The sequence below is a fragment of the Mus pahari genome, chromosome 4 (assembly GCF_900095145.1).
Source record: "Mus pahari chromosome 4, PAHARI_EIJ_v1.1, whole genome shotgun sequence".
Classification (NCBI taxonomy): domain Eukaryota; kingdom Metazoa; phylum Chordata; class Mammalia; order Rodentia; family Muridae; genus Mus; species Mus pahari.
The window spans coordinates 6,378,822-6,402,250 of NC_034593.1; the positions used below are offsets into that span (position 1 = coordinate 6,378,822).

The 23,429-nt window shown below is 42.4% G+C and overlaps 2 protein-coding genes across 5 annotated transcripts in view; one reads left to right on the forward strand and one right to left on the reverse strand.

The window, feature by feature from the left end:
• Positions 1 to 22,108, reverse strand: part of Zfand1 (zinc finger AN1-type containing 1) — a 24,639-nt gene extending 2,531 nt beyond the window's left edge. Inside the window, exons 1-6 of one of the 4 annotated variants that reach the window (XM_029537726.1) lie at positions 3,778 to 3,813; positions 2,960 to 2,999; positions 2,075 to 2,175; positions 1,716 to 1,843; positions 1,541 to 1,632; positions 393 to 514 (exon numbers count right to left, since the gene is read on the reverse strand). In XM_029537726.1, coding sequence (XP_029393586.1) covers positions 393 to 514; positions 1,541 to 1,577 — 159 coding nt within the window. In that variant the 5' untranslated portion in view covers positions 1,578 to 1,632; positions 1,716 to 1,843; positions 2,075 to 2,175; positions 2,960 to 2,999; positions 3,778 to 3,813. Of the gene's footprint in view, positions 1 to 392; positions 515 to 1,540; positions 1,633 to 1,715; positions 1,844 to 2,074; positions 2,176 to 2,959; positions 3,000 to 3,777; positions 3,821 to 6,369; positions 6,439 to 19,634; positions 19,679 to 22,060 lie in introns of those variants that run through there. The other 3 variants (XM_021196405.1, XM_029537725.1, XM_029537727.1) reach the window with 3 other exon arrangements.
• Positions 21,977 to 23,429, forward strand: part of Chmp4c (charged multivesicular body protein 4C) — a 25,858-nt gene continuing 24,405 nt past the window's right edge. The window contains exon 1 of the mRNA XM_021196818.2: positions 21,977 to 22,293. Within this exon, the coding sequence (XP_021052477.2) occupies positions 21,984 to 22,293 (310 nt within the window). The 5' untranslated portion in view covers positions 21,977 to 21,983. The remainder of the gene's footprint in view (positions 22,294 to 23,429) is intronic.

The following is a 23,429-nucleotide window of genomic DNA, read 5'->3' on the forward strand; positions in this document are numbered from 1 at the left end:
TTTCAGGATAGCATTTGAAAAGTAAATAAAGAAAATATCTAATAAAAAAAATGGGAAAAAATAATGCACTGAATAATCTGGGATTGTTTAGAAAAATAAAGTAGGCTACAGTCATACAACAGAAAAATGAATATTCTGAATGAACTAGACCATACAGAATAATATTAATACAGAAAAATATTAATACAGAAAAATATTAAAATCATGATGCAGAATGGGGAAAATAGAGAAGGACAGTCATGGTTCACCGCCATCTCTATAAAGTGGAAAAGATGCAGTACATATATAGACTCCACATGATCTTCCGCAAGGATGCAAATGAAGGTTAAGTTGTATTCAATTAAAGAGAGGAAGAGAGACCTCAAGGATGTTTAACACATTGCCCTTTTCACCTGCGGCAGGGACTTGTCCCCGTCAGCGTGCATCTTTAGCTTCATCAGCGCCACCTTCGCTGCTGTTCCGCTGCTTTTTGCGCCTTTCCGTCCCTTACTTGCTGCCCCTCCTGTCTTGGCATCTAAGGAAGAAGTGCAAGCAAGTGAGGCCTCCCCGTCAGTTTCCAGAGTTTGTTTTCTTCCTTCCTTCCTTTTATTTTTTTTTCTCTTGTTTTGCGCTCCCTATGGTACTGAGATCCGCCTGTCTCTGATGGGATTAAAGAAGTATACCGCCATGCCCAGCTTAACCAATATGGCCTTCAGCATACACAAATTACACAGTAGAGCTCTGCATTACTGATGGTCGATCTAAACAGCATCTACCTGAGAAAGTCCACAGGCACATGCTATTTAAGCTACTTAATCTAAAGCAACCACTGACTTTTATGTAACACTTTAGGTTTGAACAAGGGCACCACCCTTAATATGGAATAATAAAAAGGTCTACTAAACTAATACATTGCCAGAGAAGCTGAGCTAAATCGCAACTGGGCTCTGTCCTGGAACTACCTTGTTTGGTGAGCAGCATTTACAAAACAGCTTAGTAGAACACCTTCTGTAAACAAAGCAGTCCTCCACCATCCTCATCAACATACCTACCACAACTGTTAACACTCAATCAGCACATCTCTGCTACCGACAAAGGAGCCGATCCCAGGAGAACCTTACCAGTTCCTGATTTTCACTTGTCAGAAGGCTTTGTATAAAATACTTTAACAAGGACTCATCAAAAATGCAAGTTCTTGGGACTGTAGAGGTGGCTCAGCTGTTAAAGAGCACTGACAGCTTTTCCAGAGGACCTGGGTTCAACTCCTAGCACTAACACGGCTCATAGCTGTATGTAACCGCTGTCCTAGGGCATCTGACACCCCCTCTGGCCTCCAAGGGCATCAGGCATGCAACTGGTGCACAGACATACATGCAGGCAAAACACCATCCACAGAATCTAAAGGTAACCCAACGGTAACACTTTAGAACAGGATGCGAGTTCTTACGCTGGGGCCGTGAGCAAGCCTCCGTAACTGGGGATGAGACGTAAGGGGCAGGAGTTGGGGAGGGACAGATGTGCTCCAGGAATGAAAGCAGCCGTGGGAGCCTGTGGGACTCACCAACAATGTTTCTGACCAGTTTCTGTGTGGCAGCCATTCGAGGCTTCGGGACCTCCAGCTTTTCACAGTCGTGATCCGACTGATGACGGTGTCTACAAGATCAGAGAGCCAGCTCTGGCTCATGAATTATACACAGCTAAGCAGATACACAAAGCTGGCACGGTTCGGTGATTACCTCAGGCAAAAGTTCTTCTCACAGTAAGGACAGATCACTGCCACAAGCTCTACTTCAGTGCAGCCCTTGAACGAGCATGAGTAAGATTTGTGTTCATCTGTCTTTGGTCTCTCCTTGATTACATTCACCTAAAACCACAAGAGGGGGAAATGGCGCTAAGGTTCCCATTTAAAACAGCACAAAAGCCAGCAACAGAAGGCAGTAACCGTATTGTTCCAGTTCAAATTGATTACGTTAACTTTTCTAATGTGTTCTAATTATGTTTTAAGTTAAAGTAAAATGACCATTCTCTCTCCCTCCTTCCCCCCTCCCCTCCCCTCCCTCCCCTCCCCTCCCCTCCCCTCCCTCTTTGTCCTTACTTTGTAACACCCCAGGGGCTCTGAATTTGCAGCATTTCTATTCTGCCTCTTGAGAGCTGGGACAAGGACTGCGGCCAGTTTATTGCCTAAAGTTCTACTCTCTGGATTGTATCAGTGATACACAGAGAATAAAGGAATATGTCCAGTTAACTCATCAACCTTCAAATGGGAGCTGCACCTACTTTTTAGACCAGTTTTAGAAAATAAAGAACTATTTAGAAGACGAAACCCTTAAAAATCACATGTATCATGAAGCAGTCTTCAAAATCATAAACTATTTCTCATGCTATATGGAATATTTTATTATCACAAAATGGCACATCAGAACACAAGGGTATTGTTTTTTTTTGGGGGGGGGAATAAACAGATTAACCATATTACTGAGCATAGAGAAAGTAGATTCTTAGAGTTAAGAAAATCTAAGAAAATGATTACTTTAAAATCTGTAACCACAAGAAAATCCTTCACATAATCCCAGGAGCATCTATTAAAATGCAAAACCTAAATTTTCTTCCAAATTTGTGGTAATGACTTAAAGGCAAAATTACATTTGCTCGTGGTGGTCCAAGGCTGACAGGTCTGAAAACTACTGCCACAGAATCCTATCCCCAGACCCCAACGAGGCCTGCCCGGATGGGACGGTGAGCTGGAAGGACAGTGTGACCTCAGGACTGAGGTCAAGGAGGATATGAACACACAGCTCGGCGTGGAGAGGGGGGCTAGGAACAGAAGCTATGAGGATAAAAAACCTAAACACCAAGGACAGCAAAAACTGCAGCAAAAGGTCACATCTAGTGTACCAAGTAGCCTTGAATCTAATCAAATTCTAAAAGTACATGAATACAAATATATAAATCATGTCAGATAAGAGAAAAATAAACGCACCTCAGAACAACCATGAGAGTCCTTGCTTCTGTGTTCAAGGCTTAAATAATTACAAAAAAAAAAAAAAAATTCATTGAAATGCAATCAGCTAATACATTTAACGGTAACTGACGTAACTCAGGCTGTTTTAACGTCTCACATCCTTAAGGTGCATTATACACACTACACTAGTGACTTTCATGTAAGAACAAGCTGAAACCACGGAACGAAGGGGCGTGTACAGTCTCAAACGTTTTCACCATAAGTGTTCACCTGCAATTGAGTATATAAACAATGTACCATTCTAGTTATGCTTAATTGGAGCGCTTAAACTGCACGCAAACAAGGAGTCTCACAGTTTCTTCTGAAAGCAATCAGTAACCTGAAGGGATGCAAAGGCAAGGCATGACTCCCCAAATCCTCGGGGGGAACCCAGGTCATATGTGCAAGGTCTGTGTTCAAATACCATGCACTATCCATTTTTAGAACATTATAGGTTGGATACTTTACGTATGTTCACAAAAATACACAGAATAATCATGGCTGGATTTTTAAAAGCTATTTCTTTAAAGTACGGGTATTATTTCCCTGTAACTATGACACACAATCTTACGTGCACATTTATGGATACATTTCTGATTAATGCTGAAGGACATACACGTGTGGCCAGTTAGGAACTGTGACTAGTCAGTCAGCCTTTTCCACAAGTGACTACAACACTGAATATTAACTGTCAGTGGCTAAAGTTACAATGCTCTTTAAATCATAATTGTCAGAATTAACTCCAAATTGACAACCACCGAAATTCTTTTCAAATCCTACATAAAAATGTAACTTACCAAAATATTCCTGAACAACCATCACACAAAAATGGAAGAAAATCTAAAATTGGAGGAAAATTAGTAGGTACTGGTCAGTATCTGATTTTGATTTTTTTTTTTTTTTTTTTTTTTTTTTTTTGAGACAGGGTTTCTCTGTGTAGCCCTGGCTGTCCTGGAACTCACTCTCTGTAGAGCAGGCTGGCCTCGAACTCAGAGATCCACCTGCCTCTGCCTCCCAAGTGCTGGGATCAAAGGCCTGCACCACCACTGCCTGGCTTGATTTAGTTTTCTTAAGCAAAAAAAATCTGCTCTCCAACTCTAAGAAAATTTTTCTTTCCAATGACCCTGTGCATCAAGTTACTATGTAATCGTTATTAAACTAAATCTACCAAACCTTCAACTCTAGATCAATGGGTGAGGTAGATGTTACTCAGGAACTCTGTTTAAAAAAACAAAACAACAAAACAATGGTGGTATTTTTCTCCATTGTTTTGTTTCCAAGATTTACTCGGTATTTTTTTTAGAACAGTATGTTGCAGAATGTGTACATTTGGTGTCAAAATTCTGGGTTTTAATTCTGACTCCATTCAACATCAATCTAGCAATAGTAAGTAGTTTACGTAATAATAAAGCCATGGATATACATGTAGTATATGCTGAATATATGTTTATCTCTCTCACATAGATATATGTGTATCAATCTCACTTATATATGTAATTCCTTATTAGTTAATTCATACTAATGCTGTCTATCTACATATACTTTGTAAAGTTCACACAAATATCAATCCTCAGTTATAGAAACTATTAAAGACAATCAATCACTTTTTTTGTGTGTTTATTTTCTGTTTGACACAGGTCTCATATGGCCAAGGCTGACCTCTAAACTCCTGATCCCCCCATTTTCAGACTCTAGAGTGCTGGAAATACAGTGTGAGCCCCATACCTGGCTCAATCACTTTCTAACTGACTTCAATCTATGGCATATATAAATTCCAGCAAGTGGCCACATAAGCTACACAAACCCAGTCACACTTCTTTCACAATGGAAACCAGACGGTACTGCTCAGTCCTTTACAGAAAACTTTAATAGTCTAGAAAAGATACCTTATAGGATATCTTAATCCAAAATACAAAGAGATTGTATATAAATAAAAGGGGTTCCCTAGGTAATCATGCTTGCAGACTAAACTATCACTATTGTTATTAAATAAAGCATAATACTGTGAGCTTCAACTTCATGCCAAGAAACTAGAGATATGTCAATATGTAAACTCAAACACATAATCTGCAAAATTTTTATACTTTTTTAGATTTATTTTTCTTATTATTGTGTGTGTGTTGTGTTCTCTTGTACTTTGACACACAAATGGAGGTTGGAGGACAACTTTTTGGGAATCCGGTCTATCTTCCCCCTGGCTAGTGCCCTCTGAATGAGGGTCCTGCCAACAGCCATGCTCCTGACTATGAGACGCACGCCGAGGTTTGGATTACAGACTTCGTCACTGGCCCATTATGTCATTTTCAATGGGAAAAATTGGGTATGTTTGCTATTTTGAGACTTAGAGGGTTCAAGCAAGTGTTATATGCCATTCAAGGAAGCCCATGAGGATTAAAGTAATTTCTTAGCATCAGATATCCCTACTTAACTCTAACCCTTTTCTGCTAGTCCAAGAGATAGGCCTCATCTTAACAACACTACAGATACGTGAAACTGCAAAGGATGAGCTGTATCACAGATGGTTGATATTTTAGACATCAGTAAATCAGCCTGACAAGATGTATATAGCTTAACAGTCAAACCCAAACAGCCAAGCTTCCCTAGAAAAGGCCTACATGAAAAAAATAAATTGATCTGCTGAGTGGTTCATTACAGTGAATGGGAAAGGACATATGCAAGTCCTGTCTACTGTAGGCATCACCTACTGCAGGGATCCAGGCCAAACCCGAGAGCTGCATTCAAGAACTTGCTAGGAACTCACAGAAGCTGCAGCAGGATGAAACCGTCCACTCACATTTGGAGTGCGATCTAGCAGCCTGTGAGCGTAACGCTTGAAGGACTTGCCGGCTATAGAAGTCTAACCGCCAGGGCTTATGTTCATGACAAGGTCTACCACCACCATAGTATTTATTAAACCTTCCTAAAATGTGGTTTACTGATCTGCAACTAATAACTTAAGTGAGTATTAGAAGCACCAAGACTTCTAAAAACCTGCGAACACACAGTTAAAAACTGATGCTGTTCAACTCATTTGTTGGACAAAAAAATAAAAAAAATAAAAATCAATGAAGAAAAAGCCTGGGAAAGTGGATGCTCCAGGGTCGCAATGGTAAGGACCGAGGGGACTGGAGTCCTGATCCACGCCGCCTCGCCGACCAAGGCTTCTTGAGCAAGGCGATCTGGACACCCCGAGGAGTCTTGCTTTCGGGATCAGCGTGCAAACCAAGGGGGCCACAAGGCTCGCCCCCAAACCGAGGAACAAAGACACCACCACTATCACCCTGGAAGGGCGCTCGCGCCCCGCGTCCTCCCTCACCCGCCGCCACCGCCCCGGCCGTCAGAACCCGGCCCAGGTCTCCCGCGTTTGAAAACGGGGCTTCCAGCGTCACCTCGCTGCCGGCAGTGCTGCACCTGGCAGTGCTGCCCAATGTCCAACTCCGCCATCTTTCCACCGCCGCAAGGGCCGGGGGCGGGGCAGCGCTGCGGACGTCAACCCGGAGCGGGCGGGACCGGGGGCGGGGCGCCCTGGTGAGGTGGGCGGAGCCGGTAGTGGGGCGGATCCCTCGGTGGGGCGGGGCGGGACTCCGCGGTGGGGCGGGGCAGCAGGCTGAGGTTCTCGCGCTCAAAATTGAGAAAAACCCAGCTCCTCTTTTGGAAACTGCACCGTTGTTCTCTACACTGAGTCTCCAAAATTGAGAGCGCCCTCACGAAGATTTCTTGATTTCTTAAGTAACTGTATTCCCAGGAGCCAACAAAGACCTGGCAAGAATGTTATAGCAATCAAGAGAGGTACCTGGACACTGATTACTATTGTCTTGATGTCTTAGTTTGAAGTAAATGCCCTCACCGTGAAAGCATTAGGCTTTTGTTTTTAATTTAAAGGCTTCTTTTAATTATTTGTTAAAATTCTAGTGGGGAAAAAAAATACATGTAACTAAAGTGTACATAGCTCCTCGGTTAGGAGAGCACACTGTAGAGGCAAGCTCCAGGGTGAAGGGAGCTGTTTGATGTCTGACGAGCCTCTTCATTGGAACTAAGGGGAGGCCTTGCCTTGTAGGTGGGGTAGGAAGGGATGTCTTTCTACTGACAAGACACTGGACACATTCAGAGTGGATGAGTGACAATCAGCTGCACTCATGACAGGAACCTGAATAGTCTCCGATGTGGCTTAAGTGTCCTCAAATGCTCTCCTGGAACGTAAAGTGGATACGATTGCCACACACCAGACTTTTTCAGTGCATTCTGGATATTCAAACAGAGACCACAGGCTTGGACAGCAAGCAGTTTTTTCAGAGCGCTAACTCCCCAGCCCTTGCGATTTCTTGAATCTAAGGCTCAGCATCTTACATTTTATCAATGTTGGTGGAGTCAAGCAACAGCAGATTTTCTATATTACCGTGATTGAATGTTCTAAATAGATGGCAAATATATATCTCACCAGTTCAATCAGAACATTTCTTTTTCAGCTCTTGGAGATCTCATAGCAGCCCAAGACTGAAGTTTAGCTACTCCTATCCCTGAGTCTCCTTTTCTGATTTTTTTCTTTAGATATTATTTACAAAAATCTATTTCTCCATATATTTGTGTTCGATCCCTTTGTTAAATATGTCCTCACAGATGAAATTCCGGTGATTTCTGAGTCAGAAACTCCTCTAGCTCCATACTTAGTCATGACAACTTTTTTTTAAAAAAACATGAGTTCTCCATTTCTAGCAGTCTGTTATGAGTACCTGCTCTGTGTTATTTGACAATAAAACTTAAGTGCAAAATGAAGGCTTTTTTTTTCCTGTACCATTCCCTTTCTAACTAAAGCTGAAATTCATCCCCAAACCTGTCCTTTCTTATGTGTGCCATGGAAATGCCCCTAAACACCATGGAGTCTTCTTTAGAAACATTCTTCATTCTCTATTTATCCTCTGGATTATTTTTACGAGTAAAAAGTCATTTCCTTGCCCAAGATATCCCTTCAGTTCCTCACTAGGCACAGCATTCTTTAGAACATTCAGTAAAGCTTTTCAGATGCATCCTTGACTCTTTTATACCATCTCCAGCTTCACAATGTCTCCCTCCTGTCCAATAGACTTTTGAGCTCTTTAACATGTGTCTACACATGGCAGATGACATTTTCTTTTCTCTAGAATGTTCTCTATGTCAAGGATTCCCAAATTTCCTTCAAACTATGAATCATGTGCATGCTTGTCAATAAATATAGCTGTCACCCTCCTCCTGGGGTCCAATTAAAGAGTTGGGAATGGCTGTAAGAAACTGTAATTGGCTGTACGTTGGTCCTTATCTGGTACATTAGGAAACCCTTTGTCTCCTACTCTGCTTTCAGCATGTAATTCAGTCACCCCTTCATCTTGCAAGGAAGGTGCAGGTACAGTTCTGTCCCTTGGGACATCAGACATCTCCTTTAGCAGCACTATGTAAGTTTCTGATTAGCTCTAATCAGATCCTATTATAATTTACTTGACTCTCCATTCCTCTTGCCCCACCCCCAACCCCTGCTTTGGATTCTATTATTTACATAATAAAATCTGTTCTTGGGTCAATTCAGCAAGCAATCTGAACATCTCCTACATTTGAGGTACTTACTGTTCTATATTTGATACAGAATTAAATTCAACATAGTCCACAACTACACTGAACTCATGATCTCTAAGGGATGTCTTTGTCATTTAACTTATTTTAAATGTTGGCCCAGCCTGCTTTTTCCTTAGTGTCTCCTGAAGACCCAGAGCTCTGCAGCCGGTCACCCAGCCCTTGAGCAGCCATTGTCTTTACTTGGACCACTCATTTTGCTGTGGCTGGTCCATTTCTACCTCCCAGCTGTCATAATCTATTGTTTAGGAAATCTTTCCTTAACCATACACAGTTGTCTCACTCTTATACGCATTGTGTGTCTTCTCCTAAGCATTTGTCCCAGGCTTGATTTTTCATTTTTAATATGTAATCACTGGATTGTAATGTTCCCCTCTAATTTACAAGGTTCCTCAAGTCAGATTTGGCTCCCTTTATTGCCCATTGTATTAAAATTACCTTGTGCCTATTCTTTAGAGTTAAATAAAAGACATTGAGCAGATTACTGAATCTCTTTTCTGTGCCTGCCCAAGTGAGCTTGACACAGGTTCCTGTGCCTACTCTCCTATCCTTCGTGTTCTGGCCTTATCCCCTCTGCTTTGGAATGGCTTCACAAACCTCTTTCAAATGTATTCGTTTCATTACCGCTTCTACAGTTATTTGCAGTTTTATTATGGTTATTTTTATGACTTTCTCATCATTTACAAGGTTAGGCATTGTGGTTATAATCTGATATTGTACGCACTATACATTTGTTCTCTATTTGTGACATTTACATTTTTCTTTATTGCTGATTAGGGTAGAGTCATTGTTCTTAGGTTTTAGAATGGAAAAAAATGTCACAACCTAACCATCTGAAAAGGCAATGCTAAATGGACTGTAAACAGAGGAGAGGCATAGAAAAATATTCTGAATTGTTATTAACAGTTCAAAGTTACAAAACAAAATAAAACAACAAGATTCATTAGCAACAGAAAATATGAATGACTCATCATACAGGCATTTTTACCACAGTGAAAATTAGTTAACCACAGCCATATGCAAGAATTTTCATGAATGGAAAGATAAAAGCCAAAGAGTGCATATATGTCATTCAAAATAGGTATTGTCTCATTGGTTAAGCACTGGTATCTCTTATTATCCCTATGAAGAAAGATCAAGAAAACAGTTACTGGATGCCACAAAAAGAGTGTGGTGAGGAGGGGCCAATAGTGTACCTGAGGAGGGAGGTGAGAAGGGAGGTGAAGGGGGATAGCATACCTGAGGAGGGAGGTGAGGGGGGATAGCATATCTGAGGAGGGAGGTGAGTAGGGAGGGTGGATAGCATACCTGAGGAGGGAGGTGAGGGGGCATAGCATTCCTGAGGAGGGAGGTGAGTAGGGAGGGTGGATAGCATACCTGAGGAGAGAAGTGAGGGGGGTTTGATAGCATACCTGAGGAGGGAAGTGAGGGGGCATAGCATACCTGAGGAGGGAGTGAGGGGGGTTTGGTAGCATACCTGAGGAGGGAAGTGATGGGGCATAGCATACCTGAGGAGGGAGTGAGGGGGGATAGCATTTCTGAGGAGGGAGGGTCTTCCTGATGCCCTACTCTGGCTTCTTTGATGTTTTTTTTTTTTAAGATTTATTTATTTATTATATGTAAGTACACTGTAGCTGTATTTTGTTACAGATGGTTATGAGCCACCATGTGGTTGCTGGGATTTGAACTCCGGACCTTTGGAAGAGCAGTTGGGTGCTCTTACCCACTGAGTCATCTCACCAGCCCCCTCTGTATAATTCTTTATGAACCCGTCTGTAAAATGTGTTTACATACTTTTCTATAAATTTACTAGCATTAGTAATAAAAAATATTTATTTAAAGGTCATATGCTCTAAGATTAATAAATGGAACCTCATGAAACTAAAAATTTTCTGTAAGGCAAAGGACACCATCAATAGGGCAAAACAGTAGACTACAGAATGGGAAAAGATTTTTACCAACTCCACATCTGACAGAAAACTAATATATAAAATATATAATGAACTCAAGAAACAACAAACAAAATAATCCAATAAAAATGGAGGTACTCATCTGAAGAGAGAAAATTCTCAATGAGTTCAATATAGTTGTGGATTATGTTGTATTTAATTCTGTATCAAATATAGAATAGTACCTCAAATGTAGAAGGTGTTCAAATTGCTTGCTGAATTGACCCAAGAACAGATTTTATTATGTAGATAATAGAATCCAAAACAGGGGCTGGGGTGAGGCAGGAAGAATGGAGAGCAGAGTCAAATAAATTATAATAGGGTCTGGTTAGAACATTTAAAATTAAAGAAATGTTCAACATGCTTAGCCATTAGGGAAATGCAAATCAAAATCACTCTTCCATTGCTGGTGGGAGAGCAAATCTGTACAACGTCTTTGGAAATCAATATGGTGGCTTGTCAGAAAATGAAATCAATCTACCTCGAGATCCGACATTCTGGGGCGTATATCCAAAGGATACTCTATCCTACCACAAGTATAAGCTCAACTATGTTCATTGTGCCTTTATTCATAATAGATAGAATCTAGAAACAGTATAGATGTCCCTCAACTGAAGAATGCATAAAGAAAATGTGGTGCATCTACACAATAGTCAGCTGTTTAAAAAGATAACATCATGACATTTTCAGGCAAATGGATAGAACCAGAAAACATTGGCCTGAGAAAATTAACTTGGACCCCAAAGACAACATGGTATGTATTCACTTTTAAGTGGATATTAGCTGTTGAGTAGATGATAACATGCTACAACTCACAGTCCTAGGAAAGCTAAGTAACAAGATGGGCTCTAAGGGGACACATGGCTCTCCTGTGGAAGGGGAAATAGAATAGATTTTGCAGATGGACTGACGGTAGGTGGGACATAGAACAGGAGGGTTGGAGGGGAGGGAGAGAGCACAGGAAGAGATGATTGGGTTGGGAAGCATTTGCAGGGCACAGTGTGAAGCCTAGTGCAGTAGAAACTCCCAGGAGTTTAGCAGGTGTCTTATACTGTGACAAAACACCATGATGAAAAAGCATACTGGGGAGCAAAGGGTTAATTCAGCCACACTCCCAGAGTATAGTCCATCATTGGAAGAAGTCAGGACAGGAACTCAAGCAGGACCACCGGAAGGTACCTGGAGGGAGGCGCTGATGCAGAGGCTATGGTGGGGGCTGCTTACTGGCTTGCTTCACATTGCTCAAAGCTGGAGCCACCAACCCAGGGATGGCACCGTGCACCATGATCACTAATTGAGAACATGTCTTACAGCAGGATCTCGTGGAAGCATTTCCTAAACTGAGGCTTCTTCCTTTCTGTTGGCTCTAGCTTGTGCTAAGTTGACACGGAACCAGCCAGTTCAGATGGTGGCACTAGTGAGGACTCCTAGTAATGGAGGATATGGAGCTGGAACTCAGCATTTTCTGTAGCCAGGCAACTTCCAGTGATGGGATTCTGACACCAACTCAGCCACAAAACCTTTGACCTACAATCTATCCAGCCTACAAGATGTGTGGGGACAACGGAGGCACAAAACTTGTGGGAATGGCCACACAATGATTGATCTACTTTGAGGTTCATGTCCCTACTGGACACTGCTTGGACACTGCCTGGATGACCAGAAACCAGAGATTGGATAGTCCAGAGACCTAGGATAGGGAAAAGAATATCAATAAAATTAATCCTAGCGATATTCTGCTATACTGAGGGATTGGTGCCCAGCCTGCAGCTGATGGGTACAGATGCAGAGACCCACAGCCAAATATAAGGCACAGATAGAGCTCAAATTGAAGATCTCCATCAGGTTCTTCCCGCAGAGGTTAGGGAATCACACAGAAAAGGGGGAGGAAGGAGCCAGAGCAGTTAAGGACACTAGGAGAACACAGCCTACAGAATCAGCTAAGCAGGGCTCCTGGACACTCACAGAGACTGAGGTGACAACACAGAGCCTGCAGGGTCTGGGGCAGGTCCTCTGCATGTTGTTATGGTAGATTTTCTTACTGTTTTTCTGGGACCCTGAACAGTGGGGATGGGGCTGTCTCTGACTCTTGTGCCTGTTCTTGGGTCCCTTTCCCTCCTGCTGGCTTGTCCCATCCAGTCCTGACACGGGGGTTGTGCCTAGTTTTATTGTAACTTGCTATGCTGTGCTCAGTTGGTATCTTCGAAAGTGCTGATCTTTTCTGAAGGGAAGTGAAGGAGTGGAGAGGTGAGTTGAGGAAAGGATACTGGGAGGAGTGGAGGGAGGAGAAACTGTGGCCAGGATGTATTGTAAGAGAGAAGAAAAAAAGATAAAGAAAGAAAAAAGCACAAGCCATATGCTAGAGAACAGAAAATGGTGTTCTTTTAAAAAATGATTTATTTTTATGTATAGGAGTGCTATGTTGCATGCACATATGCGTACCAAAAGTGAGAATCAGATCCCTTTATAGATGGTTGTGAGTCACCACATGGGTGCTGGGAATTGAACTCAGGACTTCTGGGGGAATAGCCAGTGCTCTTAACCATTGGGTCATCTCTCCAACCCAGAAAATTATGTTCTAATTGAATGTTTGACATATTTGGACAGGATATTACATGTGACTGCCCTTAATGCTACAAGGTTTTTAAAACTCACTCATAGCATGTTTTGGTGTTTTCTTATTGATATCCTGCTTTAGTTTTTAATTGGTTGAAACAGGATTTAACTCCAGCTTGAATTGGCAAACTTAAAGCTATGTGTAAGAACATGAGCCTGGGAGTCAAGTGTTGGGACGGTCCTGAAGTGCACTGGCTGCTCTTCCAGAGGACCCATGGTCGGTACCCAGCATGAACATCAAGTGGTTCACAATCACCAGGAACTCCAGCTGCAGGGCATCCAGTGCTTGCTTCAGGCCTTCTCAGATACCCCTATACGTGTGCACATAACTCATATTTCTTCCACACATATATGTGTAACTAAATTTTTTTACAAGAGAACATAAACTTAGTTCCAATACTGATAATACCTTGATGATATTTACCTTTGAGTAATGTGAAGATGCCCAAACTATTAACACCACATGAAAAATTCAATAGTGTTTTTAACCTAGAATTTTTAATTCCAGATTATAATAGCATTGTGTCATGAACTTTAATTAGGATTATGTGACAAATGTGTAATACAAGAGTTTTTAGGGTTAAAGACAGCTCTGGGGGCCTAACAATATAAACTTAGATCCTGACTCTTGATTCAACAAATAAGGAGACAGGAGATAATGAGAAGTGGAGAAATGAGATTTATTCAGCCGTCCCACATTGGGAAGAGGGATGATAAAGAAGTCCAGTGTCTGCCTGGTTAATTTGGCAGTACTTGCATGGGGTTGACTTTTGGGAAGAGGGCAAGTGTTATGCCTTTGCAAACAGTCCAGCTCAAGGTATCTTCTCTCCCATTATGACCCACCATTGTCCTGGTTCCTGGTCTGAACCGGTTCCTATAATGTCAGGACTCTGTGAAATTGTGTCTTCCTGGGAGACAAGCTCCTCCCCCAGTCTCTGGAAAGCAGGCAGCCTTTCCCTGGTCCCAGCATAAAATCCTAGGGAAATTCCAATTCTCTGGGGTCATTATTTTAATAGTGTGATAGAGGGAGGGGTACAAGTGTTCTTGCTAGGATGGCTGGAGTCAAGCTTCAGAAAATAACTGTTGGAGGGCTGGAGACATGGCTCAGCGGATAAGAGCACTGACTGCTCTTCCAAAGGTCTGAGTTCAAATCCCAGCAACCACATGGTGACTCACAACCATCTGTAATGAGAGCTGACGCCTCTTTTGGAGTGTCTGAAGACAGCTACAGTGTACTTACATATAATAAATAAATAAATCTTTAAAAAACAAAGAAAGAAAGAAAAGAAGTGTTGTAACTAAGTGGCTTAGGACTATAATCCAATCACCCAGGATGCTAAGGCAGGAGGACTAGCCTGAGCATGAGACTCTGTGTCTAAAAAAAGATAACAAAACAAAACAAAACCAACAACAACAAAACCCCTTTACTGTTTAGTGAACACGTGTCATCATTGGCACACAGCTATCCAATAAGCTGTTGTAATCTTAATGAGGAATATACAAAATTCAAATCCCAAAACAGGGGACATAAACAAAGTTATTTGCTTTCTTTTGCTTGCCTGACCAAAAATAACTGCAGCATTTTGCTTGGTTCACATTTCAAGTGTGAAAGAGGAAAATTGGGGCATAATAATGGTGCAAGATGCTGAAGGAACTCCAATTATGATTATATAAAATTCAAGGTGTTAATAATGTCTAGATGAAGGTGGTCTGATAGAAAGGAAGGTCTGTCATCACAGCCTACCCTCATTATCAGGGCCGTGTGTGTGTGTGTGTGTGTGTGTGTGTGCGCACATGTGTGTGTGTATGTATGTACATATGTGTGACTCTGCATGGTGTGTGTGTGTGTGTGTGTGTGTGTGTACATATGTGTGACCCTGCATGGTGTGTGTGTGTGTGTGTGTGTGTGTACATATGTGTGACCCTGCATGGTGTATGTGTGTGTACTTATGTGTGACCCTGCATGGTGTGTGTGTATGTGTACATATGTGTGACCCTGCATGGTGTGTGTGTGTGTGTGTGTTTGTGTGTGTGCATATGTGTGACTCTTCATGGTGTGTGTGTGTGTGTGTGTGCATATGTGTGACTCTGCACGGTGTGTATGTGTACATATGTGTGACCCTGAATGGTGTGTGTGTGTGTGTACATATGTGTGACCATGCATGGTGTGTGTGTGTGTGCACATGTGTAACTCTGTATGGGGTGTGTGTGTGTGTTTTGAAAAATATCTTTTAATCAAGAATTTTTTTATCAGCCAGTACGTTTGTAACATTTTCTTAAGTAATACTCTTAGAAAGATAATTTTAGTAGTCTTTACAGGCATACATAAAATTATTTGAAATGACAACTTAAATTACATTTTGGCATAGATTGAATCTTCAAGTAAATTAGCCTAATTAACCATGGAGATTTTTTTGATGATGCAATAACAGCTACTATTAACATCACTCCTTGAAATTCTTACCAATCAAACAGGAACGGAATCCTTTAAACTATGATTTATTTCCTAGCAAGGATTTTTGAACAAGGGCAAGTGTCTGCCTTTTTCTCTAGTGCTACGTGCAATGTGCATCTCAAGGTTTCCTTTCTTCAAGGAAAGATGGGCCAACACTCCGTTAGGACTTCTGCACATGCATCCCAGGATACCTCCCCAATGTTACAGAGTAATGATGCAGACTGGTGGATCTAGTAAATGATTTAGATATTGTTTCAGTTATTTATCAGACAGCCTCTCTATGCATTCATTTCTTCAACAAGTATTCATAGAGTATATACATCATGGTAAGCTCTGCATTCCAAACTGAGAAGATACTGGGAAACATTTTAGAGGTAGAGGGAATGGAAAACAAAGGCTACAAAGCAATCCAGCGCACAGTCAGTGGCAGGAATGGTGTGGAGAAGCAGTGCAGGGGAGGGCTGGAGGTTCGTGGGTGTTAGACTTTGAGAAGATAGATAACAGCTTTAAATGTGAGGGGGTGGTGAGCACAGAGTGAATAAGATATGGGGAACCAGTAGGGGCAGGTGTACTTGGAGGAGGATCATGATGTGTTCTGCATTTCAGCCAGAGCAGGGGCTGGTGGGTAGGCCACAAGGCTGAAGTGAGGCAGCTTGGGAGTGGTAGAGTGCATTTACAGGTATAATTATCCTGGCAGGAAGGAAGATAAAGAGATGTTTGTGCCCTCCACGTGGCTTATCAGACTATGGAAATAGCTGTCCTTCCTTGGAAAATTGGAATTTCCCCAAGAATCCCATGCTGGGAGAAGAAAAAGGCCAAAGGCTGATGCCAATAGAGGAGGAGCTTGCCTTCCAGAATGATTCCATACAGTCCATCCAGACAAGTTGCCAAACCCCTTCCCAGGGGAGACTGGTGTGGGGATAACGCTGGGGAAGACCACGGTCTGACCCTGATTCTCTGCTCTACACATTCCTTGACTTCTATTTAAACCTGAATTTCTGATTAGGACCTAAGATGAGTTTGCTCCTCTTTCCAATGTGAGCACACCGAGTATCTTTCTCCTAGATTTTCTTATTACTTGAGGATTGGTGGGCAAATCTAGGACCTTGGCACGGACTCCCATAGCACAGGGAATACGATGGATAACGGATCGGTATTACTGTTGGCCTGGTCTTGAAGACTAGCTGAAGACCTTGGCTTTAGAGTAAAGTAGGAAGTTACTCTGGTTCTGTGTAAGAGGACTATGCCAAGATCACATGTTTATAGGGTGTTCTGGTATTCCTCTACTGATACGGTGTTGGTAAGAGGTGACCATATCTCCAAGCACAGTATGGGATGTTCAGGTGGGGACAGGTGGTCAGGTTTACAGTCAGCTCTAAGAATCTTTGGATTCTTTAACATCTTTGTAAGCTGTTCTAGTCACAGGCACAATATGCTTTCATTTTGAATTAGGTCAATCAAACTTTTAGTTTTACAAAATTGTCACTTTTTGTTATGATTACCTTTCTGCTCATTATTATGCTCGAGTGTCACACGCCATGCGTATTTGGTCCTGAGAAACAAGACATTCTGATGGAAAGAATGTGTACATGCTTGTTGAGCTGCTTAATGGATAACTATTTGATGCTGTTGTGCAGTGTGTTTAAAGGGTGATTCTTCTTCGAGGCTTTAGAGAGCTCATTTGACATTCTAAAAATGAATGCAATTTCAGAGGGTAGCCAAAATGTATCAATTAGCTTGACATCTAGGTCTCTTTAACAGATCTATAAATTTCCAATTTCCCTTGCCATCTTAACCATGGCAAATCATCTTGAACAAGATCACTCTTTTGAACAACAGGCTCCTTATTAGCTGAGATCAATTGAGATTAGAAAATGAAAAATACTTCAGATGCTGAGAACGCTTTATGAAACCACATTTGTACGATGAATATTGAATGAAGATTAATGTGCTATTTTCAACTTCTAAGTCATTGATTTACCAATTTCTTTTCTATATCTCACTGCTGGATTAAACACTAATGTATGTGTGGACGGGTACTTGCTGGAAAGCTCTATCTTTCTCCCACGGAGCTTATATATTAATGGAAGAGAATGATTTTTAATTTAAATGTGCCTTGCTTTGCATACCACATGTGGTTTTGAAAGTGCTGCACATTACACAGGATGAAGTAGTTTTCTGTTGGATTACAAATCATTGACTATATTCTTTATTCTAACTATCCATTGAATTTTTTCTTCTTTGCTAAAATATGGGACCCTTAGTGCATAGTATAGACCCCATGTGATCTGAACTCTGTGTGGCCTCAGAGGAAATCTTACCATTCTTTCCTATGGACTTCCTTCAAACTCTAATACAATATTTGGATATTTTATATAAAATGTATATTGTGTTATAATTCTCTCTAATATTCTTTCATATTATACTACAATATACTATTTTATTAATTGTCTGTTATGCCTTGACAAGAATGTGGGCTGCAAAAAATGCCTTGAGGATAGAAAATACACTCGAAGTTTTGTAGAGCTATGATTTAAGCTATTTCAGGGATTTAGGGTGCTCTTGCTTGTCTAAATCAGGACTATTGCATGATGAAAAACAATGACTATCGTAGTTATGGTTACTATTCCTGTGACCGTGGAAACTCATATAAAAGAAAGATCTAATTCATGCTAACTTACAGTTTAGAGTTCATTATCATCATGGCAGCAAGCATGGTGACTTGCAGGCAGACATGGTGCTAGGGAGGTTAGTTGAGAATTATAAATCCAAATTTGAAGAGAGAGGGAGGGGAGGGGAGAAGAGGGAGAGGGGAGAAGAGGGAGAGTGAGAGGGAGGGGGAGGGGAGAAGAGGGAAAGGGGAGAAGAGGGAGAGGGGAGAAGAGGGAGAGTGAGAGGGAGGGGGAGGGGAGAAGAGGGAAAGGGGAGAAGAGGGAGAGGGAGAAGGAGAGGGAGAGGGAGACAGACAGATTGGGTCTATCTGAACATTTGAAACTTCAAAGCCCACTCCCCAGCGTCACATTTCCTCCTACAAGGCTACACCTACTCCAAGGCCACACCTCCTATTTCCCAAGTAGCTGTACTCCTTAATGACCCAACTTTCAAATCTATGAGCCAGTTGGGGGACATTTTTATTCAAACCACCACAATGACCAAAAACAACTTGGGGAGAACAGGATTTGAGTTACATGCCTGGAGCCACTGTTAAATTGGGGGAAGTCAAGGTAGGAACTCAGATAGGGTAGCATCCTGGAGGCAGGAGCTGATGCAGAGGCCACGGAGGCAGGAGCTGATGCAGAGGCCATGGAGGCTGCTGCTTACTGGCTTGCTCCCCATGGCTTGCTCAGCTTACTTTCATATAGAACCCAGGACCACCAGCCCAGGGATGGTACCCCTACCATCAATCATTTACTAAGACAGTGCCCCACAGGCCTGTCTACAGCCCAGTTTTATGGAGGCATTTCCTGAACTGAGGTTCCCTCCTCTCAGATGATTGCACCCTATGTCAAGTTGACATAAAACTGGGCAGCACACAGCTCTATCCTGAGGACCAGAATTAGGATCCCAGCATCCTTATTGGGTGGTTTCCATACACCTCTACACCAGCACCAAAGGATCTAACTCTGTTCTGGCCTCTGAGTACACTCTTGAGTGTGCACAACTGCATCCACACTCAAAGTAATGACAATAAAATAAATCTTTGAGAAATGCACTCAAGGACAGCAATAACTAAATGGATGAGGGATTTTTTTTTTTTTACTGGGCACTAATTTCCCTGTGTAAACTCTGGTGACTCCTTTTCAGTTTTCAAATAACAGATTAGTTTTCACTTCTCCCCAGGTTGTTCTTTGATTTCATGACAAGATCTGTTGTCTCTATATTATTTGTTTTTATAATCCCCAGATTTCTCCTCAGAAATTGTTAGAACCTCCCTTTATCAAGTCTATTATCTGTGAGATAATTTGTTTACCTTCTGGGTTCCCTCTAAGCTGTAAGCTCTGTGAAAACAGAAAACATTTCTATTTGTTCTTACCTATGTCTCCTAAGAGATCTCCCACAGTGGAACAGTATAGAGATGGTCTATGTGCATTTGATAGATGAATGTGGACGGGAGCTGGTTACGCAGCACATTACCCTCTTGGTTCCCAGGTTCTGACTGTTCGATGTTCTCTCATCACCACCACCAAACAAAATGTATAATTGGTTTTTACATGTATACATGTATAAAGCACTAGATAATGACTTAATATATTGGATACATTTCTATTTATGCATACATGAATTTAATAATGTTTATGGGATCCATTACTTTTTTAATTAAAAAAACCTTAAGAGACTTTCGTATGTTAGTACTATATTTATATCCTTTCCTGCCCCAAATTCTTCCCTCGAGACCCCAACTCCTACTCAAGTTTTTGACTCGTCTATCTATCTATCTATCTATCTATCTATCTATCTATCTATCTATCTATCCACACATATACATACACATACACACATACATACACATACATGCACACGCACACACAGACACACATAGATGGTGAGCCTATTCAGGGTTGTTTGTTTGTATATGTCTTTAGAGCTGGCCCACTGGGATTGGATAATCCCCACCCTGGATGAAGTGCAACAGGCTGTTAAAAGGTGCTAAGAGAAGGATGATCGGTCCATGGAGGAGCCCCCGCAGGGTCTAGTACTTTCAAGGTCATCACAACCTCTCCTTCATTTCATATTAATTAATTAAACAAATATTTAATGAGTTTCTTTTCTTGGTGGGGAAGTTGTATAAACAATGAAAAGAACAAAGTCTTACTGTGTAGCTCAGGCTAGCTTGCTTGGACTACAGGAGCACACTACTAGACTTAACTGGGAAGACTGAAGAAGAAAGAGTTAAGCCTGAAGCATCTCTTCCACTCTGATTGCCTGTGTGAATTTGGCCCAGCTACCAATTGAGTCTGAGGTACTTCATCTGTTTACAATAAATAAATAAAGATGTTTACAATAAACATGTAAAAGAAGCTGTTCTGTCAAGTCTATCTGCGCATGATTGATATCTATGACACACAGAGGGTGCACAACAGACTACAGCGGTCACTACCAACTGTAAAAATTAAGTTCCAGCTGGATTTCCCAGCATCATAGAAACAGGACACACCCAATAAAGGGGAGGCCAAGTGTCCAGCAGTGGGAACAGATGCATGATGGGATGTGATCAAGGAAGTAAGTGTGGAAATGTGTCCTAGGAGCCAAAAATACTGGTTACGTCGGATACTTACCAAATTAGAGCAAAGTGTATGTTATTAACCATGTGCTATAAATGTCCAGTAAGATAAGACAGGAGCCTGCAGCTATCATGGGATGTGTGTGTGTGTGTGTGTGTGTGTGTGTGTGTGTATGTGTGTCTTACTAGTAATCTTAATGTTCCAGTTTTTGGCAAAAATTTCAGCTAGATACAGCGACGTTGGATACAAATGGATTAATTAGCCACGATGGCATGCAGATTGGTTTACTGGTTTTAGGATTGAAGGATGCTACCTCTATCACAAATAGATTCTGATGATATTGTTCAAACACGGCAGTGCAGCATATAAGGCGAGTCATTGGAAACCAGAGCACAGACTAAATGCGCAGGCAATGTACTTCAAATAGGTTTCCAGTTGTATTCCAGTGTCTAGCCAAAGGCGTTTCTTCCCTTCCAAGAGGTGGGGCAGATAAACCGGCCATGGAGGAAAGATGATTTCTTTTCTCCAGGGCATTTTCTACTTTCTGTTACCTGGCTATCCATGTAAATGTGTTTGACAAAGACCCAAACACAGGAGTAGCCCCATTTAAGATTCAGATACACAGTAGTCACACTTGGTATTCCTAATTATAGAAACGAATATGACCATCAAGCTCCTACAGAAGTCTTTTAAGAAGAGATGGCCACCATCTTCCATCTATCTTGTGGAGATCAGCTTTTGGGCCTGGCCTAGCCAGTCCAGCCTCTGCTGTGCCCATACCGGCATGGTGGGAGAGGTCAGTGTCCTGGACACATTCTCAGAGGAACGTGGCAGAATATTCTTGTGCATAAGAAGAGACTGGAGACAGGAACATTGTGAACTCTCTCACACTCTCAAAAGAGCACTTTGCATATGCAGGTGGGCCACCTGCTCTCAAGTCTTTCCGGCCTGGCTAGACACCCTCGGGGCTCGATGGATTGGCTTTTCTTTGAGCCTCTTTCTCGGTAGTGGCTCCTGGATGTGTCCTAGTGCAGATAAAGCAGTCCCTCGCTCCTGGCCAACTTTTCTCTGTTCCCTGACTCCCAGAGGGCGGTGGCACCGGCTGCCCTGCCCCCCTTCCCGGGTGGCTATTCGAGGGCGGGGCCGAGCCGGGCCAGGAAATGCCCGGGAGTGGGTGTCACCTGCCGAAACAACTTGTTGATTCCCAGGAGCCCTGTCGGCTCTGGCTGTGGCTTACCTGTCTCCCGAGCGCCGGGACGCTCGCCCCCCACTGCTCAGCCATGAGCAAGTTGGGTAAGTTCTTTAAAGGGACCCGCTCCTCCCGGGCCCGGGCGGCTCCCAGCGCCCAGGAGGCCCTGGCTCGCCTCCGGGAGACCGAGGAGATGCTGGCCAAGAAGCAAGAGTACCTGGAGAACCGAATCCAGAGGGAGCTCGCCTTAGCCAAGAAGCACGGCTCTCAGAACAAGCGAGGTAAGCTGCGCCCCAGGACAAGTGTCTCTCACCCACTCCCAGCCCTTCCCTGGGGACAATCTTCATCTAGGAGTCTGCATCCCTCCAGGACGGCTGGCTTGCCTTTCTAGGAACCGACCTGACCCCCAGGGCCCGGTGACTGAAGTGAGCTAAGCTAGGCACTTGCCAGGCTGGCAATATGTTTAACGCCAAAAATTCTACTAGTCAAGATGAGCAACATTTTTATGTAATATTTAAATGACCCAAATCAATTCATGATGGGCCTGGAATCAAAACTTTAAAGTCAAGATGAATATTTCTGACCATTTTTCTCTTGCCTTGAACTCATGTCTTGGATTTTAGTGGTCCTTTCTTTGCTAAAATTCGTTTTTATGTGTTATTTTGCTTATCAACTTTGTTTATTATTTTTGAGTTTTAAGAATATAGCTTTCAAAGGAAGTTTAACTTGTGAGAGTGTTTTCTGGCGCCCACTTGGGCTTCACCCTTGGCTCACCACTTCCTAGCCCAGCTCTGTTGACTCCATCACACACCAGTTTTCTCCTGTATGTTTCTGTTCAAGTCACATACAGTTTATGTGTAAATTAATCTTAGGTGAAGTGTGTTCTGTGATGTTCTGGTTTATCTTGTTCCTCTGCCATTGAAAACTTCAGTTGCCTGTTGTGCAGTTGCAATCTTAAAAAAACAGAATTAAGGCAATATGTAAGGCATTAAATATTAAGATTCCTATCTGGCTTTTAGTACACACAAAGGACTTTGAGTCAGAAATGACTCGGTGGTGCTGTCACACCTTGAACCTTTTGCTCTTTGTCAGAGTTCATTTGTTTGTGCAGCTCACAGAGGTGCTGCCTGCACGCAAACCCAGCGGGGGAGATGAGTGATGAGCTCTTAATACCGGGGCAGTGGAGGATGGCTCCCCCACAACAACTCCCTCCCCCAAACTGGAAGTGGCAATGGCTTTGCTTACTCATCAACTCTGAGCATTTGTGACCCTGTGTCTGGCTTCTTTACGATAAATGGTTGGTGGAAGGAACCTTGCTCTCATGCCCCCCTCATCCCCCCATCTCTCCTGTTCATTTTTCATGGTCTGGTGTGTACCGAGTGCAGAGCCCAGTGCCCCAAGCATGCCAGGAAAGTGG